General features: G+C 55.0%; 8 protein-coding genes across 8 annotated transcripts; 5 read left to right on the forward strand and 3 right to left on the reverse strand.

The window, feature by feature from the left end:
* Window positions 1-1,596: 1,596 nt before the first annotated feature.
* CMQ_5304 (taurine catabolism dioxygenase) lies at window positions 1,597-4,439 on the forward strand (the record flags this gene model as incomplete). The annotated part of the gene is made up of 11 exons (XM_014319049.1): window positions 1,597-1,753; window positions 1,807-1,916; window positions 1,996-2,081; window positions 2,240-2,423; window positions 2,503-2,588; window positions 2,691-2,773; window positions 2,841-2,946; window positions 3,011-3,112; window positions 3,443-3,596; window positions 3,737-3,940; window positions 4,059-4,439. 11 exons carry the CDS (start codon window positions 1,597-1,599, stop codon window positions 4,437-4,439), a joined length of 1,653 nt encoding a protein of 550 aa, XP_014174524.1.
* A 178-nt stretch (window positions 4,440-4,617) lies between these two features.
* On the reverse strand, window positions 4,618-5,835 carry CMQ_5129 (cytochrome mitochondrial precursor; the record flags this gene model as incomplete). The annotated part of the gene is made up of 2 exons (XM_014318874.1): window positions 4,618-5,322; window positions 5,386-5,835. 2 exons carry the CDS (start codon window positions 5,833-5,835, stop codon window positions 4,618-4,620), a joined length of 1,155 nt encoding a protein of 384 aa, XP_014174349.1.
* Window positions 5,836-7,786: 1,951 nt separating this feature from the next.
* CMQ_5224 (uncharacterized protein) lies at window positions 7,787-8,529 on the forward strand (the record flags this gene model as incomplete). Its single annotated transcript, XM_014318969.1, has 2 exons — window positions 7,787-7,954; window positions 8,260-8,529. The coding sequence occupies 2 exons, from the start codon at window positions 7,787-7,789 to the stop codon at window positions 8,527-8,529; spliced, it is 438 nt and encodes a 145-aa protein (XP_014174444.1).
* A 103-nt stretch (window positions 8,530-8,632) lies between these two features.
* CMQ_5147 (myo-inositol transporter) lies at window positions 8,633-10,264 on the reverse strand (the record flags this gene model as incomplete). Its single annotated transcript, XM_014318892.1, has 2 exons — window positions 8,633-10,056; window positions 10,117-10,264. The coding sequence occupies 2 exons, from the start codon at window positions 10,262-10,264 to the stop codon at window positions 8,633-8,635; spliced, it is 1,572 nt and encodes a 523-aa protein (XP_014174367.1).
* A 996-nt stretch (window positions 10,265-11,260) lies between these two features.
* CMQ_5127 (ARCA-like protein) lies at window positions 11,261-13,057 on the forward strand (the record flags this gene model as incomplete). The annotated part of the gene is made up of 3 exons (XM_014318872.1): window positions 11,261-11,272; window positions 11,342-12,146; window positions 12,207-13,057. 3 exons carry the CDS (start codon window positions 11,261-11,263, stop codon window positions 13,055-13,057), a joined length of 1,668 nt encoding a protein of 555 aa, XP_014174347.1.
* Window positions 13,058-13,247: 190 nt separating this feature from the next.
* Window positions 13,248-14,870, reverse strand: CMQ_5365 (cytochrome p450 monooxygenase; the record flags this gene model as incomplete). Its single annotated transcript, XM_014319110.1, has 2 exons — window positions 13,248-14,549; window positions 14,604-14,870. The coding sequence occupies 2 exons, from the start codon at window positions 14,868-14,870 to the stop codon at window positions 13,248-13,250; spliced, it is 1,569 nt and encodes a 522-aa protein (XP_014174585.1).
* Window positions 14,871-15,299: 429 nt separating this feature from the next.
* Window positions 15,300-17,510, forward strand: CMQ_5370 (NADPH cytochrome p450 reductase; the record flags this gene model as incomplete). Its single annotated transcript, XM_014319115.1, has 2 exons — window positions 15,300-15,557; window positions 15,681-17,510. 2 exons carry the CDS (start codon window positions 15,300-15,302, stop codon window positions 17,508-17,510), a joined length of 2,088 nt encoding a protein of 695 aa, XP_014174590.1.
* Window positions 17,511-17,938: 428 nt separating this feature from the next.
* Window positions 17,939-19,072, forward strand: CMQ_5285 (peptidase ld-carboxypeptidase a; the record flags this gene model as incomplete). The annotated part of the gene is made up of 3 exons (XM_014319030.1): window positions 17,939-18,525; window positions 18,761-18,836; window positions 18,884-19,072. 3 exons carry the CDS (start codon window positions 17,939-17,941, stop codon window positions 19,070-19,072), a joined length of 852 nt encoding a protein of 283 aa, XP_014174505.1.
* Window positions 19,073-19,668: the final 596 nt, after the last annotated feature.

The raw sequence follows: 19,668 nt of genomic DNA on the forward strand, positions 1-19,668 counted from the left end.
AAAAGACTTACCCGAGCCAACTCGTTTTTCTGGTACCAAGAACCAGCGAAGAACATGACTGGATCGTCAGCGGGACCTCTTTTCGTGAAAGCGGGTGTACGTACTGGCTGAATAATGGCCGCTGCAGAATTGTGAGCTCATCTTCGGGGCAAGAAATAGTGAAGGAACAACGTACGTTTCGCAGAGGGACAAGAGCGCACGCAGAACGTACATCTGCATGGCATTCTTCATTTTTACTTGGCCAAAGGTGCTGCACTGTCAGCCAATGGATCCCGAGGGAACCGAGGACACGACATACCATATTGTCCAGGCTAGTTCCAGACATCTATCGTACAAGTTAGCTTGTTTCAAACTTGTGTATAGGACCATATTTCAGACTTTACGGAATGAAGTATTTAGGGTTGACCCGCGTCTGCAGCAGGTTGATGGGTATCAGTCCAATGATCTAAGGTTTTTAGCCAGGAAGTCTTCAGATCGGGCAGACGGTGATGTTTACCGCGGCTACTGAATAAACAGTCGATGTAGTTAGCATAAGAGAATAGTTTGATAGAGAAGTCGGCGTCGGCGCAGTCAAGACAGAAATTTCAAACATACAACAGAGTAGTTGAGTTGCTAGATAAACAAAAGTCAGTCACGGCCAGTCCACGCGCGATACTTCCCCAATACGTACATTTCTTCAAAGGCCCAGCTCCTCCTTCATGCCGGACACGTAGGCAGTGGACAAGTTTTGTCTGTCAATATTAGTTGATGCTCCTAAGCTCTCGGCGACTGTAAAACGCACCTGTCGAGAAAATTGACAAAGGTGCCCAAGCAGGAGAATGTCATGAGGGTTAAGTCCACCTTGCGGATCAAATTCCGCTCCTGTGATTTTGTTAGCATTGGCCACGGCCAAGCAAACGCAAGAACTGCTGCACTGGCCGCCGGACTCTTGTCCCATTTGTCCCATATGTAGCTCTTCCATGAGCTTTTTGCTGCCGAGACATCACGGCCGTTCTGAATAAAGACCGGCGTAGGATACTCGATATTGAGCCGGGGAACGTTTTCTTTGAGTGGTTGGATAGCAGCCATTTTGGGGGTCTGTGTTGTCAGTCTCAACCGGCCTTTCAGATGCTCTCTTTCGTAAAATCGACGGGTGCAGACGGTCGGGTGCAACGGATATATCGCAATGGTCGATTAGGTCTGTCGCTGAGTCGTCTGCAAGGATTGGGATTACCAACCTGTCAGTTTACTAGTCTACATTATTTCTACCTATCACGACATTGCACTATGTCTCGCAACATATTGGTTGCCGAAAGAGGGAATTATTAGGCGGGCGGAGTGTGGGGTGTGGTTCCTGGTGCGGAATGGTGGATATGATGACTTTTGATTGATTTCGACGACATCCCGCTTAGACAGGGTTGCCCCTCTGCCGTTGTAGTAAACTACATCCTCTCTCTGACTATCGGCCTCCCGACACTACGCTCTTAAAGGTTGGGTACACTACCCGATGTCGCAGCAAGCAGCTTAGTTAAAGGACCGAGGCTGTGTCCCGTAGGCTTCTGGAACGATTTACAGACCAGACAACGGTTATCTTGTATCTCGTGCACGAGTGCTGAAATGTCGTCTTCAGAACGCAAGCCTCTGGCCTATTCGGGCACGCTTGACTCCTACGAGTCGTTTGATGTTACGCCGACTATCGGACGGGAGTTTTCTCATCTCCAGCTCTGCAGCTTGCTGTCTGATGATGCCAAAATCCGCGACCTCGCTGTTTTGGGTGAGTACAGCGGTCCTTGTGGTTCAGGCCAATATGTGTTGACTTCTAGACAGTATCGCAGCGTGGCGTGGTATTCTTCCGCAACCAGGACCTGAAGCCGTTTGACCAGAGGGAGGTTGTGCAGAAGCTCGGCCAGTTGTCGGGCAAACCGCAGACGTCAAAGGTTGGCCGCTTTAGGCCAAACACTAGTATCAAGATAAATTACCGGCTAACTCTTTCAGATTCATCGCCACGCATCCTAGGGAAAAGCTGCAGAGGCGGCTGGCAAGACACTTCCGGATGGAGAGCCTAAGCCCGACGAAGTGCTGGTGATCACGTCGGAAGTACTGTACCCTAAGGGACGCAAAATGGAGCAAGGCTGACCGATCTGGACAGAATGCCAAGGGTCTGCAGCATAAGGCTCACGGATCGGAGCTGAAGCCTCTGGCTAGCACGTTGTGGCATGCCGAGTATGGCTTTCTGTCCCGATTCCGAAATGAGATGCAGAGCCCTGGTTAACAAGGACAGCATCACGTTTGAGAACGTCCCGTCGGACTATGCCATCCTGAAGATGAACATTGCCCCCGAGACGGGCGGAGACACCATCTGGGCTTCAGGGTACGAGGCGTACGACCGTCTGTCGCCGGCCTGGAAGAAGCTCGCCGAGGGTCTGACAGCGACTCACCGCAATGTACGTCTTTCTGACTCTTTCTTTTTTTCTTCTTTTTTGTCTCGGCCCACTGCTGACGGCCCCCAAGCTCTCACTCAAGCGAGCAGCCGCAGAAGTGGATGCACAGTATATCGGAGAAAACCGCGGCTCGCCCGAGAACGCTGGCCTTGACTTTGAAGCGACGCAGTAGGTCTCTAACAAAAACCAAGTAATTAACAGGCGGTAAACGAGCTAAATTCTGACCGGCAGTCCCGTGGTTCGAACCAACCCAGTGACCGGCTGAAAGAGCCTGATGGCAGCCGGCCACCAGCTGCACGACGGTGAATTCATCGGCCTGACGCCGCGTGAGGACGAGATCCTCAAGGCCTATTGTGAGTGCAGCTCTCCAGAGGACTTTGGTCGAATATTTGTCGTGCTAAGCGATGCCAACCCATGCAGTCCTCCAGATCGTGGTCGAGAACCATGACCTGCAGGTCCGGTTCAAGTGGAACACAAACGACATTGCCATCTGGGACAATCGGTCGTGCTTTCACACCGCCACCTTGTAAGTCTTCGCTCAGTATCTCAATCTTTCTGCAGACAGCGTCCCTAGCGGCTGACGCCATCAGTGACTACGCCACCAAGCGAGAGGGCTCGCGCTACGTCTCCATTGGGGAGAAGCCGTACCTGGATCCGCGCTTGCCATCGCGTCGTGAGGCCCTGTCGAGGCTGTAAGTGGTGGAGGCAAGCGGGAGGATGGGGTCTTGGCTATACTAGTGTTAGTGGAAATGGCTCCTTCTGCGGGAATAACAATAATCTGGAGAGTCTCCTCGTTCGTGATTGTAGCGTGTAGCAGATCATATCTGAACGGAAAACAACCCCTTTTAGTCCACGTTTAGGCTTCCGTCGCCTAGCACGTTATATTGACATAAGCGAGATCGGGGGGGTCGTCTGTGACGCGGTTAGTCTACAAGTAGCAGTGATAGTTACAGTCTGCAACTATGCCGCCCTAGTTTAATATAGAGATGTATCTATCCGCACGGACAATTATAACTCTATAGCATCTTCGCAATGGCACCCGAAGCAACAGAAAGCGTGCCGGTGGCGTCTAAAGGCTCCCGGCTGGCACCACTAAAGCTCGGTAGCGTTTTGGACCAGTTCTATTCTAGAGAGTTGACGCCTGTTATTGGTACTAAGTTCTACAACGTTGATCTGGTAGACTGGCTGAACGCGCCTAATTCGGACGAGTTGCTGCGTAACCTGGCTATAACAAGTGGGTTCTCCCTTCTCTTTGCTTATTTCCTCTGCTTACACCCACAGTCTCCCGCCGCAACGTCGTTGTCTTCCGCTAACAGGGCAGCCTCGACAACAACCTGCAAAAGGTGCTGGTGCAGCGGCTCGGCGAGCTCGTTAGAAAGCCCGGCACGTCGAAGCTGCACATCCACCCGACCGTCAACATTGGCCGCGACGCAGCGGGCGTGGCTAAGGACAAGGAGATTAGCGTGATTGACTCGACGCGCGGCCGCATCATCTTTCGCGGCGTGCAGGACCGCGAGACGGTCAAGGCAAGCAACACGGACACTCTCCAGATTATTGTTATTACCGCAGAAGGAGCCATTTCCACTAACACTAGTATAGCCAAGACCCCATCCTCCCGCTCGCCTCCACCACTTACAGCCTCGACAGGGCCTCACGACGCGATGGCAAGTCGTCGCCCGCTTCCTGGCCAGTCACATCCAGCTGCCTCCTTTGGACAGCCAGAAGAAGTGGGAGATCGACCGGCTCGCCCGTGTCGGCGATGGACAGCCCTTTTTCAAGGTAGCCCCGTACTTTGAGGAGTACTTTGAAGCTCTCCGCGAACTGGCCGGCGAACCGGTTCCTGGCACCAAAGGCCGCCGTCTACCTAAGTGGAATCCCGCCTGGCTGGACGTGGCCGACCAAACGATGGAAAAGAGAATTGCACGGTGGCGGGCCACCGCTCTGTTTGACGCCCGGCAGCTGGCTGAGGATGAGGCCCAGGAGAATCACAAGGAACGTGAAGGCCAGGCTCGGCTCTGAGCCGAGATGGCGAAGTTAGCAGTAGAGTCACAGGTCTTGTAGCAAAATGTAGTCCGTGGCGTCATCATAGCTTTATAACGAAGCATTTTAGACTGCAATATGCAATTAGATAAATAGGCAACACGAGTCTATGAAGAAATCTATATACAAATACAAAAAAATACAAGACAAGCACCGTTTAACTGTACCAGTTGTTGGGCGTCCACTGAACGTAGCTGGCATTGATAGCCTTAATGTCAGCCACTCCCAGGTTCGCCGCATCGTTCAGCAGCTCGTTCTTCAGCAGGCCGACCGCCTTGGTCACACCCTGCTCGCCAAAGACGTTGGAGAACATGATGGGCCGGCCAATGCCAACTGCCTTGACTCCGAGCGAGAGCAGGCGCAGCGCGTCTGTGCCGTATCGAATGCCACCGTCTGCCAGCACCTCGACGTCCTGGAAGACAGACGGGTCGTTGTTGTGAATCTCGAGAGCCACCTCGAGCGAGGATGGCGACCCGTCCAGGTTGCGGCCACCGTGATTCGACAGGATAATAGCCTTCACGCCGTGGTTGATGGCAGAGCGGGCATCGGCGGCCGACATGATGCCCTTGAGCACGATGGGCAGCGAGGTCTGGGCTTGGAGCTGAGTGTAGCGCTCCCACGTGTTCTTGAAAAAGACAGTGTTGGCCGAGCCGACGTCATAGCGGGCAGCACGCTGACGGCTAGGGCTGCCGGGCGAGTCGACGGACCAGACGATGGCCTTGGCACCAGCAGCTTCAGCGAGGTGGATATGCTCCGTGTTGTAGGTGTCGTTGTTGTTGAAGTAGATCTGGCTGAAGAGGAGCTGGTCTTTCGTGGCGGCGGCAGCGATCTGCGGCAATGGCAGCGTGGCGTAGCCAGAGATCTGCATTTCGCTATTGTCAGAATATAGCTCTCACAACAAAAGTCTACGGAAGGGAGAACACACAATGTAGGCAATGTCGTTGGCAGCAGCAGCCCGGACAAGGTTCAGCTCGGCATCGGGGTGGCCATAGCCGGCACGGGCGCAAGGGCTGATAAACAGCGGCGACGAGATGTTGTGGCCTAGGATGGTCGTGTTCATGGAGTTGGCGATGCTGGTGATGTCGACCACGGTGTGTGGGACGAAGCGGTAGCGGTTGTAGACCTCCAGATTGTTGCGGTACGACCACTCGCCGCCGGCACCGTTGCGATAGTATGTGTAGTTTACGACGGGCAAATAGTTGCGAGCCGCAAACTGGAAATCGTTGAGCGCCACCATTCTGGCCAGGGGAGGCAGCTGACCCTTGGCCAGTCCTCCCATCACGTCTGAGATGCCAGTGTCAGGTTCATCCAGAAAGGGCCGGGCTGCCAGGGCACCGGTGGCGAGAAGGGCCACTGCAGAGGTAGTGAAACGCATTTTCGTTATTTAGAAAATAAGATGACAGAAGGAGCTAGACCTGGCTGGTGAAGACGGCTGTCTTTCTTGTTTGACATCTGCAGAGACACCACAGCGGCCTATATATACAAATAAGCTCATTTTGGTTGCAATACGTCTAAACGGCTTTTTCGGCCGAATTGTCATCACTGACCAATAATTGCGACAATGTAATGTAGAAAATGATTTATAATCCGGACGTTCATCGCCACAGCATTAAATCCACACACGAAGGAAACAAACAGATGTTACGTTTGGTGGTACCGACGAACAGCACCCCTGTCTGCCAGGCTGCTGGTTCACCCATTCGTGACAAATATACTTGGATCGCCGGCACGTCCGATCTAGAAAAAAAGGTAAATCGACAACCGCGCCATCCTTGGTGGATCGTACCCGCCTGTTTCATGTATGATCTTCCATTTGGGACCTTCCATTAAGAGAACTGTCGAACGATATTACGAGAATCTCGTATACTTGCAGGCTGTGTTGGTAAAAATTATGCGCCTTGAATTGGCATACCCACATTAGTGCAAAAGTAGGGACACTGTACCTTGCAGCTTGATAACTTACATGACTAATTCTTATTGTAAGTTCCAACGGCTTTGAATGTAAGGTCGAGTGAGTGCTTTATGAAAAGCCGGGATTGAGAGATCATGCTATGTGCCACTAATTGATCGGAGAAAATGACCCAAAGAGAACGGCCAATATCCGAGTGTGGGTGCTCCGTACTTAAGAAATTGGCGGTGAGTGAAGGAAGATGTGCGTGTAAAGGAAAGTGGTTGCAATTGATCGCGGAAGAAGGTGCTTACAATAGTACTTGATTCTTATGGGGACGTTCACAGGTACGGAGTACTTGTGGTCAAAAAAAGGCAGAAGAGGTGCAAGCGGCAGGACCAGGCAACTAGGGCAAGGCCTTCGTACACGTGTGTACTCCGTACGCCGAATATCAGACGAGTACCGAGTATAAAACCCGTCTTGGCAGTTTACATGGTGACTACGGAGTACGGAGTACGAAGTAACTGTCAAACGAACCAGGCCAAAATGGTGGGGTGTGCACGTTTGTGCCGTGTAATGGGAGAATACATGTACTGGCACGACAAAAAGCACAGCAATTTGCTACAAATAGTGTTCCTTCCACAGTAGTATTCCACTAACCTCCCAGTCATACGATGTCTCTAGCGCCTTCCTGCCACCGTACCCTCTCCTCTTGGTAAGCCTGCCTTTCGGTCATCTGAGCAACGTCGGCGGTCCTGTAATAAACTGCGCATGCCTGCCAGTGCCTTGAGTACGGAGTTAGGTGGTGATGAAAATGTCAAATTATAGGTGCCCAGTGAGCGTGAATGTATTGTTATTGTTAGGTACTTCCGAGGTATGCCGACGTGCATCAAAACACGTACTAAATAGCCCCATGCGCCACACAGTATATGCATTCTTTCATCACACTGCATAATCGTGCACGCCCCTCCCATTCTGGTCAGGTCCATTCGACAGAAAAGGGGGGGCAAAGTAAGGCGGTGTATCTTTTTGCTTATATAAGCTGGATTTTATTCCCGTATAAGGTACGGAGTACGGATTACGGAGTATAGCCGTACAAGTAGCAATTGCCGGCAACTAAGAAGACCAAGAGGAAACGAGCCGCCTTAATAAAGAGTGGGTACTTTGGCATCAGCCAACCAGCAGAGAGGCGGGCGCTATTGGCGTGGCGTCGAGCTAGATAACAACCGTCTGCTGACAGCCTCGACTCGAGGGCAACAAACAGCTACACTCTTGGCCAATGAGCATCAGTGGACGGAAATTTGGCCTTCACCACATCCTCAGGTGTCCCCTTCAGCCAATCACAGGGCCGTACGCCACTGTATTCTGCCAGAAAGCGGTGTATATATAATCATGGGGGTCACTTAATTATGCGGAAACGATGAGACGCGTTCCCTCCATGTACGACGTACTCCCATCTGTCGGCATAGATCAGTCACGGCTAGAGATCATTAGGGTAAAGCCCATTAGGGTTGGCCTTGCTGCACTTCACACGCTGTTTGACTCGGTCCGTAAAGACAGAGCGACCCCATGCACTCCAGACGCACTGGACCAGCTTGACCTAAAGGTATGGCCGTTTAGCCTCGCTGCATCGTTATCGTTTAATCAGCCTACAGTTGTCCAAGAAGTGGTACTTGTCTCTCTACCAGCGGCGCAGAACCTCCTGGCGACCCGACTTCTACCCGTTAGCACAGGATCTCGCGATTCGAACTGTTACTCAAAGCAAACGACGTTGACCTCAATCGCATGAAAAAAATGCTGAAAATAGTCCTCGCCGATAATCCAGACGATGCCGCTATCTCGCACAAAATATACAAAGCCGTTGCTGAATCTACGTTACCTCCACGAAAGTTAGCGGCATCCCTCTTACAGACGTCCTGGCTGCACAAATCGAGCAACTTCGTCAACTCCCCCGAGTACCGTCATGACGTAGACAGGGTTTCTGAGTGGGAATTTGGTCCTCTTTATGTCGGGTTCGGTCTTCATGAAGATCTTTGGGAGGTGCGACAGGGCTCAAAGCCACGTCCGAAAGCGTCTTTACCAAGTGCCTCGAAGGCGACTAGAAATGTGGTATTCCACAAGGACAAGGCGTGGAAGCAAGAAGATGAGACGCTCTACGATCGGATGCGGAAAGTTATCTAAAAATGGGAGGTCAAGTGATACGGGCACTTGGGATGATGAAATTGTGGAGTTTAGGATATGTAAGCAGACAGCTGCTGGCGATATACAGGTAAACATCATAGACTTAGACGACGGCAACATGCTTTCGATCTCGCTGCATCTCGTTGGCCAGCTTAACGCCAAAGCCATGCTGGAAAATCTTGGTGATGTCTTCCAACGTGACTCCCTTGACTTCTGGGTAGCAGAAGTAGACAGCAACCCAGCCAAAAATGCAGATAGCAGCATAGAAGCCAAAGGCACCGGACGGAGTAGTGTTTTCCATCTGGGTGAGGAAGGTGGAGGACACGATGACATTGCTTGCCCAACAGGTCATAGACAACATCATGGTGCCAAGGGCGCGAACCTCCATGGGAAAAAACTCGGACGAGAGCCAGGCGGTGTTTCCACAGCCGGAGCTGTAGGCAGCGACGAAGAAAACCATGCAGATAAGCACGATGATCTCGTGGGCGCCGGGAGTGACGCCAGGAAGGAGGTCGAGGGTGTGGAGGTCGATGGGGATCCAGTGGAACATGACGGCGGCGATAACAAGAAAAATGCCCATGAGGGGGAGAGTAAGAAGGAGGATAGTGCGGCGGCCGACGCGATCGACGACAAAAAGGTTGACGATGGTAAAGAGGAAGTTTGTGCCGGCGATGACGGTGCTGACAGCGACGGCGTCTTTGAAGCCGACGAGAGAGAAAAGCGTGGGCGAGTAGTACATGAGGCTGTTGAAGCCGCTGAGCTGGCTGATGGCCATAAGGCCACAGGCAGCAGTGAGAGCGCGAAAGTTGGCCCCGATACCGTAGAGCTGCCGGAAGTTCCACCACATGGACTTTCCGCGAACGAGCGACTTGGCCTCGTCGACGAAGAGGGTGATATGGCGGACCTTGTCGCGGATTTGCTGGTCAGAGGCCTGAGGGTATATGCGGCGGATGACGGCGGCAGCCTCTTCTGGTCTGCCCTGGTAGATGAGCTGTCGAGGCGACTCGGGACAGAGGGAGAGCAGGCCGACGAGGATGATGGCCGGGATGGCGCCGCCGCCGACCATATAGCGCCAACCGCCGGGGACGTTGGCAAAGGCGGCGCCGATACCGTAGCTGACCAACTGGCCGCCGGTGATGGACATGTTGTCGAGTCCGATCATGCGGCCACGCAGTCGAGCGGGCGCGATCTCGGCAATGTACATGGGCACGATCATGGAGGCGCTGCCGACGCCGAAGCCGACGACTAGGCGGCCGACGGTCATCTGGGCGACGGTGAAGGCGGAGGCCTGCAAGGCGGCGCCGATAGTGAAGAGCACACAACCAAAATAGATGGGTGGGCGACGGCCGAAGCGGTCGGCGCAGAGGCCGGCAAGGATGGCGCCGAAAAAAGCGGCACCGCTGGTGATGGACGTGATCAGCTCACGCTCCGACGCCGAAAGGTTCTTGTGGTCGAGGGCCCGGCCGATGTAGACGAGAACAGCAGCAATGATACCGGTGTCGTAGCCGAAGAGGAGGCCACCGAGAGCTATGATGATTAGTCGGCATTTGGTATGGACGTTGAAAATCGACGATGCAGACTACTCACCTGCTGTCAACGACGTCAGCCATACAAATCTGCCCGATGGTGTCTGCTCGATGCTATCGAGGGCTTCAAGCTCGGGCAGTGTCAGTGGCTGTACATCGGTGCCTTCAACATGCTCACTGGTGACGAGGTCTTTTTTAATGTCATTCATATTCGGTGAGTGGAGGAAATATGAAAAGAGATGGAAAGAAGAAGAGCAGGATGAAAGAAGAGGTTAATGACAACGGCAATAAAATAAAGAATGAGAAAGGTTTAGAATACTCTCCTCCGGCAGACAAGGCGTCTTTAATCTCCAGCACGATGTCCTGCATCACGACGCTTGATGAGGCGCTTTGTTAAGCAGCTGACGATGGGCCCACAGCGATGCCATTCTCCAGACGCCGCGGGCCACATTTCCTGACTGTCTGCTGACTGGGTTGGGGCGAGGGGGCAAAACAAGGAACCACAGACAGGAAGGGAAACAGTGCCGTGCAGTTGCTCGATTCGTTGAATCTGACCGGGAAATTGCGTTGCCGAAAGACTGTTGGTCGCTGCTAGCCTGCCCGAAACCTGGGGTGGCCCCGCTTACCCCGCATAGATTCCACCTTTAGTGAGCTGGACGTGTGGGTCTGTTGTTATAGTGGACCTGGACCCAGCTGTGGCCGAGTACAAGTATGCGTCCTGGAGCAGTGGCCGCTTTTGCGCGGTTTGGGCAACTCGCGCCGGAAAATTCACAGGCTATCCATTTCCGTCGACAACATGCCAGAGCGGGGCTTGGCAGCAGAGAGCCAGCGGCACGACAGGCAGAAGCTTGGACGGACCCGGGTTGGGTGTCAGGTGGGTTTCTTTTTGTTGGTCTTTGTGGTGTCGTTTCGTTGTCCCTCTTATGTTCTTTGATTGCTTACTGAATGCAGAACTGTCGAATCAGGTATGGGGTTGTCTTGTCATGTCGTGTTTCGGCCACATCGTTTGTGCCTCCACCAATGTCTGACCAGATGTCCGATCTAGACATCTGAAATGTGCGTTCTCATAGGTGGACTCTCGGGCAGAGATGACCGAATTGCCGGTTGCTGATGTCGTCAGGTGATGACGGTGAGCCGTCGTGTCAGTCGTGCACGGCTGACGGGAAGACGTGTGTGCGCGGGCTGCCGACCAAGTTCCGTCACGGATGGAATCCGTCGTGAGTTTTAGTCATCCATAGCCATCATCATGACACTAACCGGCCAGCGTGACTGACCGGCGGCTGCAGACACGGCCGTCGCCGTTCCGCTTCGACCCGGATCAGCCATGGTGCCGAACGCGGTACCCACTCACGTTTGTGGATGAGAACCGGGAGATGCTCTCGCTGTACGCCGAGCTTCCGGACGTGGACTACGATGAGAAGGGCAACACGCCGAGCAGCGAGTCGGACAATAAGGGGGGTGATGATGCTGTTGATGATGTTGCTGATGAATATTCTCTGGAGGCTGCCACTGATGCCACGGCTGTCAACCATATGGTGACGCCTTCGCTAACGGAACAGGATTGGTCATCGATCGACATAGTCTGCAGCCCAGCCAACTACGGCGAGCCAGATCGGAGCTCCAGCGATCTCTTTTCCCCGTCGGGTCATGCGACATCGCTCCGTCACAACAGCATTGGCATCAGCGACCTCGTCAACTCGCCCGAGCACAACGACCCGTCCTTGTCGCCCTTGTCGCCCTGGTCCCCTCCCTCGCTCCTGGCCTGGCCGCTCGAAAACGCCATGGAGGCTGGCCTGTTCCGGCACTTTATCGACATTGCAGCGCGGTCGTTTGACCTCTGCGACCTCGAGCGCAGCTTCGCCGTGGTGGTGCCGTGGCGGGCGATGGAGCACGCACCGCTCAAGAACGCCATGTTTGCGATCAGCGCGAAACAGCTCAGTCTGACCAGTGCGTTTGACAAGAACGTGTCGGACCGGTACTACCAGCGGTGTCTGGCAACGCTGCGGCCAATGCTCAACGACGAGGCCGCGCTGGTGGACGAGAACCTGTTTGCGGCAACGGTGATTCTGCGGAATCTGGAAGAAATTGAAGGTTCGTTTTCGATCAATCTTGTTGCCAAGCGTTGCTCAAACTCACTCCAAACTCGAACAGTTCCCCTTGCGGGCGCCGACACCAACACCTACCTTCTCGGCAACAGCCTCTTTGTCAAGGCCTCGGCCGTGCTGCACGACTCTGCCGGCACGTCAGCCCCCATCCTCTTTTCCGGGCTGCGCCGGGCTGCCTTCCTCGTCGCCGTCCGCCAGGAGATCTACACTGCCTTTGTGTCGCAGCGGTCGATCGACCCATCCTTTAGCCCGTTTGTCGTCGACATGGCTTTAGACCTGGAGGGCGACGATTTTGACTGGGCTAACCGGGCCGTCTTTTTGCTGGCCGATGTACTGCGCTTCTGCTACGACAAGACGTCAATGTCGACCGACGACACAACGGCCTGGCACGACCGTCTCTCCATGTACAGCCAGCTCTGGTACGAGAAGAAGCCGTCGAGCCTGTCGCCGTTCTACTGTGGAGGGGGTGCTGATGGTTTTGATGCTGCTGACGGCACTAACACGAACACCACCACAACTACATCTCCCTTCCCTGAAGTCTGGCTTATGTCAGACGCCGCGGCCACCGGATTGCAGCACTACCACCTATCGCGCATTCTTCTGTATGCCTTTGACCCACGGGCGCCGCGCATTGGGCCCGGCCGGGCGACCTTTGCTCGGCAGCAGGACCAAGCCATCCGCCAGCAGGTACGGCTTCTAGTCGGCATCGCCAAAAGTAACCCGCACTGTCGGCCCAACTACGTGTCGGCGTGCATGGGCATCACCGTGGCCGGGGACCGGTTTGAGGACCGGCGCGAGCAGGAGGCTATCATGGATTTTCTGCAGGAGACTGAGGAAATTTGTGCTTGGCCGACCGGGACGGCGAGCAAGCATCTTTCAAGGGCGTGGGGGTGGTAAGGGGGGCATACTTTGTATATGTAGCTTTCAGAAAAGGACTACGCCTTACTGCTCGACATTGACTGTTGTCAAACTACTCAATTCCACTTCATCTAGATCTTGTATCGTTCTCTTCTTGCTGTTCATTTACTCAGCCCACTTCATTCTTACTGTCCTCTTAGTCAATCTCACCCAACCCTATCACCATTTCTCACTCTTCCTTCAACTCCACCTCCCTCCTCCACACCTTCACCGGCATCTCCTTCATCATATAGTTGGTCGTCTCCCACCGCTCCGGCTCCCAGTTCTCCGACGGCAGCGCAAGCTCGTACCGGTGGACCACCGACGCCAGCAACACCGTCTGCTCCAGATACGAGATGTTGCGCCCGATGCAGCCGCGTGCACCGGTGCTAAAAGCCACGAAGCCACTCTGCAGTTCCCTGGCCTCGTCACCGAGCCAGCGCTCGGGCATGAACCGCTCGGGGTCGGGAAACACGACCGGGTCGCGATGGGCCACCCAGGCCGAGATGCTGACGGTGGTGTCGCCAGCGATATGTTCAGACCCGACCATAACGCCTTCGGGTGGCGTGCGACGCGGTAGGCCAAACGTTGTGGGCGGTGTCAGCCGGAGCGACTCGTCCAGGACCGCTCGCAGATACGGCAAATACTTGACCTTTTGGTACGGCGCCACGACCTCGTCGGGCTGCAGGGCACCGTCAACCTCGATGCGCAGCTTCGCCAGAACGTCTGGGTGGCGCAGCAGATGGTACATGACATTGACCATGGCCAGAGCAGTCGTGTCGGAGCCGGCATTCATCATGATGGACACCTCGGCCACGATCTCGCCCCAGTCGAGCGCGTGCGGCCGGCCGGTGCGGTCGTGCATCAGGCTCTGGAAGAAGTCGCTGAGCGGCTCGCCGGCTTTGTAGCGGTCCAGCCGTACACGAGCCCGCCGATACACGATGCCGTTCCAGTGCGTGTTGAGGCGCCAGAGCTGGCGAAAGCGCCGTGACAGCAGCCGAGACGCCCACACGTTGAAGCCGTACCATCCGGCCGCCCAGACGAGTCGAGTCTGTGCCAGGCCTGTGGCGTGCAGAGCCTCGCGGAAGCGCACTCGCTTGATTACGCCATCCATCTCCTCGGCCTCGCACTCGTCGCTGCCCTGGTCCAGAAAGCCGAGCCGCTCGGAGAGGCCAATGTCTGCGATCGCGTCCAGTGTGAAGAAATTGGTGTATTGGCGGTAGTCAAACGTCAGGTCGGCCGCGTCTGGGCATGTGTCTGCTGGAAGAGGTTTTGTGCAGGCCCGGTCGCAAGCCCGCAGAAATCGCTCCGTCTTGTCGGCCACCTTGAACTCCCAATCCTCCAGGTTCTTGAGCGCGTACGCAGCCGAGAGCACCTTGCGCTTGCGTGCGTGCTCAGGCCGGTCTACCACGTCAGCCAGGTGGTGATGCGAGCCGGCCAGCGTTGAGTAAAACGTGTCCTTGTTGCAGGGTGAGCCGTGGCCGTAGATATCCTGGGGGCCCGACGTGTTAGAAAGACGATGTAAGCAGGAATATGTGGGGCTCACCTTAATGGCCTGTCCGCCGGCAAAAGAGAGAGCATTGGGGCCAGTTCGAATGACTGGATGGATCTGGTGCAGCCGGTACAGCTTGTCGGACCGGAAACCCACGGCGGCCTCGTACATGAAGCCTAGGTTCGAGATGCCGGCCAGCCAGTTCATGGCGGGATATTTTCGGAGGTCCTTTTCATCGCGAAAGTAGACGTATAGCGGGTGGATGACAAAGACCATAGTGGCAGCGATAGCTGCCAGAGCTGGCACAAGAAGGGCATACATCGTGTGCAGTTCGTGTGCAGTATGTGTGCAGTATGTGTGCAGTATGTGTGCAGTATGTCTGTCCAGGAATGTCAGGGGGTCGACCTGGTTAAAACCACATCTCGTCTTAGACTTTCGTCGCCATTCCTCAACAGCGACTCCGGCAGCCGGGCACAATTGCTAGTTGGGGCGGTCATGGGAGCAGTCGTAGTCCTGGCGCTGAAAGGGGAAATTTTCCCCATTGGCGCTTGTTGCGGGGAAGTTAGCTGGTGTGTTGCTGCAGGATAGTTGTGATCGACACTAAACTGTAAGTATAATTGATCATGGACATACGGGTAATTTGTATCGTGGATTCTGTCGACTGTGATTGAATCAGAGTAAGGATCAGATCGTCTTGCAAACGAACATATTCTCCCCTTACAAATCATGGCTGGAATTTCCACCGACAAAATGTTTGTCCTGCCTTTGGCTCTGCCAAAGACGGTTGAGAAACTCAGCTTCAACGTCTGGCACATAGCCCAGCCCCAGACGGTTTGGGATGTCGTCGCCATCATCATGGCCTCGATTGCCTCGCTCTTTCTTCTCTACAAGCCGTGGGAGAGACCAGACCCGTACAATCACGTCTGGTTCGAGAAGCCACAGTCAAAAAACGCCGAAAAGTCGGACGGACTGCAAACGCGCGATATTGCCCTGAGATTGGAGCAGTTGGTAGGTTCTGTCCTGGTTCTGTTTGCAAACCATCTTCCTCAAGTTCACAGTTCCCAACGGTTACTCCCTCCTGCTATTCTACCATTGATCATGTTGCGGCCTCTTACTAATTGACCCCCACAGAACACAAACGTCGTCCTTTTCTGGGGCTCGCAGTCCGGCACTGCTCAGGCCTTTGCTGCCCGCCTTGAGCGCCACCTCCGCAGCCGCTTCGCCCTCGATGTCCTCGTCGCCGACCTGTCCGACTACGAGCCAGCCAGCCTCGCCCGCCTGCCCTCTTCCAGTCGCGCCGTCTTCCTTCTCTCGACTTTTGGCGACGGCGATGCCAGCGACAATGCCACCGAATATATAGCCTGGCTGCAGGCCGCCTCCCCACATTCACACCCCCTGCAGAATCTCCGCTATGCCGCCTTTGGGCTCGGCGACAGCAACTACCAGCACTTCAACCGCGTCGCCCGCCAGGCTACCACCCTGATGGACCGCCTCGGCGCCGTCCCGGTTCTGCCGCTCGGCCTAGCCGATGCAGCCAAGCCGGGCGTGACAGAGGACCAGTTTGTTGTCTGGAAGGACGGCCTGCTGCACCTCCTTCAAGACACGTTTACTCTGAAGGAAACGCTGCCGCGACACGTTGCCCAACTCGCCATCGAGGAGGACAGGTCGCTCGATATTGTCGATCTGCACCGTGGGTTTCCTCTAGGAGCTCTAGGAAGCGACCGCCTTTCTTCACCGATGGAACTGCCTGTCACCGAATGCCGGGAGCTCTTCAGCCACAACCACACCCCCAGCTGTCTACACGTCGAACTCGATCTCTCCCACTTCCCCCAAACCCGTTACAAGACCGGCGACTACTTGGCCGTCTGGCCGGCCAATTCCGACGCCGAGGTCGACTGCCTTCTCGCTGTCCTCGGCCTTACAGCCCGTCGCCACGTTCCTGTCCTGGTCAAACCACTCGCTGACCACATCCGGCTTCCCGTGCCCACCCCCTCAACCTTTGACGCCCTCTTCCGCCACTATCTCGAGATTGGCGCCCCTGTCGGCCAGGATCTCGTCCGTGACCTCGTCCAGTTCGCCCCCAGCCCGGACGCTCGCCGCCAGCTCGAGAACCTCTCCCAGGACAGGCCTGCCTGGGCCGCCTTTGTCGGCCAGAACCACGTCACTCTTGGCCGTCTTCTACAGTGGGTTGCCGCCCAGGAAACACCTGCACCCCCTTGGTCCCTGCCGCTCTCTTTTGTCCTCCAGACCGTCCCCCCTCTCCGGCCCCGGCTCTACTCCATCTCCAGCAGCAGCACCGTCGCCCCTCGCCACCCCAGCATCACTGCCCTCGTCGTTCAGACACCCCTCGCGGACCGGCCAGACGTTGTCGTTCCCGGCCTCACATCTACCTTTCTGCGCTCCCACTGCCTCGACAGGCTGCAAACACCAACGCTGCACGCCGCCATTCGCAAGTCCAAGTTCCGCCCACCCGCCTCCTTCGCCACCCCGCTCGTCATGATCGCCGCCGGCTCCGGCCTGGCCCCGTTTCGCGGCTTCGTGCTTGAACGTGCACGACTAGCCCAGATCGGACGGCCGGTCGGACGGACTGTCCTCTTTTTTGGCTGTCGCCATCCCGATCAGGACTACATCTACCGCCAGGAGCTCGAGACTGCCATGAACGCCCTGCCCGATGCCGAGCTCGTCCCCGTTTTCTCGCGCGCCGTCAATCCGGAACAGCCGCACCTGCGCTACGTCCAGGACGTGCTCCGGGCCCGTGCCCACGAGCTCGGCCGCCTGGTCATCGACGAGGGCGCCCGCGTCTATATCTGTGGCCGCGCTGCCATGGGCCGAGACGTCTGTGCCGCCATCCGAGAGGCTGTCGCTGCACACAGCCCGCAACTCTCCAGCGAAAAGGCCTGCTCCCACTGGTGGGATGGCTGGAGAAGAGGAGGCAGCTATATCGAGGATGTGTGGGGTTGACTGCTGTAGCGCGCCAGTAGGAATCAGTTGCCATTTCGGGCATGAAGCACGTGGCTAGAACGCTATTATGGCTTACTCACCATCACGTGGCCTGCATCCGATCAACAACATGTTGCACGTAATCCTATGGATCACAGTCGTCAGGGAGCAATGCACTCTTAGTCTGTAATGGAGCCGAGTGGTGATTATGTGAACGTAGCAAAAAGTCGTAGTTCGCGGTTGTAACGTCAGACTGAAGCTCGGGAGACCGGTAAGTGCGATTGTTGAACGAAAAGACGTTTGCGGAGAGGCGCATAGTATCCCTATCTCCATACCGATAAAGCTTAGCTCCTTCTCGGTACTTCCCGATCCCTGATGATAAATCCATCGGTTTCACTCCAGTCCAACTAGACATCACTTCTGCGCCATCGTATCTTACATCTAGCAATATGGCTATTATTCCTAATAATGAAGACTTTGTCCGCCCTCCACCAATAGAGCCGACCTCTATCATCCGCGTTGTTTCGCCGGCCGGAGCAGTCAAGGAAAGTGCACTGAAAGCCGGAAGAGAGTACCTGGAAACGGCCGGGTACCAGGTAAACCAGCCTGAGACAGTCACGGAGCGCTACAACTATTTCGCCGGAAACGCAGCATCACGCGCACAGGAGCTGCATAAGGCTGTCTTGCTAGCAAAGGGCCATGAGAGCATCATATGGGCCGCCAGAGGGGGCTACGGATCGTCGCAAATGGCAGAGTACGGATTAACCGTGGAAATGCTGCACGACCTGCACCAGGAGTTGACGCAGAATCCGAAATGGCTTGTGGGCTACTCCGACATCACCTCCATCAGCCTGCACTTGTGGGCAAGAGCGAGAGTCCTGGTTCTACACGGCCCCATGGTGGTCAACATTACCGAATACAGTCCCGAAGCCGTAGAAGAGACGTGGAAAATACTGAAAGGAAGCGAGCCACTCACGCAGGTCTTTACGGGGAACATTCGCTATGGAAAGGGCCAAGGCTTGCTTGCAAACGGCAGGTTATTGGGTGGTAACCTAGAGGTCATTGCATCGATGCTAGGAGCCAAGGACCAGGAAGGGCAAGCGCTAATCCCGTCTTTAAACGGGTGTATCTTGCTGCTGGAGGAAGTAAATGAAGCACCATGTGAGCTTCCTTGCTTTTGAGGCTCTCAGTATGCACTGTCCGTATGTTGACCGCCTGTCAGATCGCATACATCGTGCGCTTTCAGCTCTGCTTCGGACTCCCTACCTCAGGTCCCTGGCTGGAATAGCATTTGGTCAGATGACAATGCCCGATGGCTATGCCTCTGACGAGTATGGCGCGTACGACGTGAGTCCACTCCCTATTCTCCCTACTTTAATGCAGGCTTCTCACAGGTCCTCCTTGTGCCAAAGGTTCTTCACGAGCTGTTGGAACCTCTGGGCATTCCCATCATCACTGACGTGGATATCGGTCACGATACGCGAACCGCTCGACCAATCGTGCTTGGTGCACAAGCAGAGATTCACGGAAATGGGGTTTTGAAAGTGCTCGTTCCTGGCTGTTACGATGGAGTGAAAATGTGAAGACAGGGGGGTGGGGAGTTTACGAGATCCTCTTGAGCTTGGCGTTTCTCGCATACGAAGTATTCCTGTGGCCGGTGCATCTGTTGAAAGTCAAAAGGGGATATACCTTTGAAACACCACCGTACTGATGCTCATCGTGATTTTTTATGACATATAGCCGGATTTGGGTTATTGTGTTAGTAACAGTGCCGTCCGGCGCCAGTTTCTTATCGATTTGAGGACTTTACTTTCATCGGCCGTCACTCCGTATTGTGTAAGGTAATACGGAGTTTGCGTGGCTACGGAGTACATCATACGTGACTCTGACGATTGACGTGCTGCACTTGCAATGTTTTGTAAGCTAGATTACTGTCGGTCACGCTATGGCTGCATACGTGAAGGTGGCTTTCCTGATGACGATATAACTCTAAAGACCACATCGTGACAAAGTCTACGGAGTACGGAGTACGGAGTACAGAGTACGCGCAGATGCAATTGTGCTCTGAGAACTACTCCGTATGCTGCGGTATTTTTGACAAACGTGAGGGAGAGACGGTCAGTTGACAGCTGAGCGCAGCTACTTACGACGTAGTAGTTACCATGGTCTTTCCCTGTTC

This window comes from Grosmannia clavigera, assembly GCF_000143105.1.
Source record: "Grosmannia clavigera kw1407 unplaced genomic scaffold GCSC_132, whole genome shotgun sequence".
NCBI classification, from domain to species: Eukaryota; Fungi; Ascomycota; class Sordariomycetes; order Ophiostomatales; family Ophiostomataceae; genus Leptographium; species Leptographium clavigerum.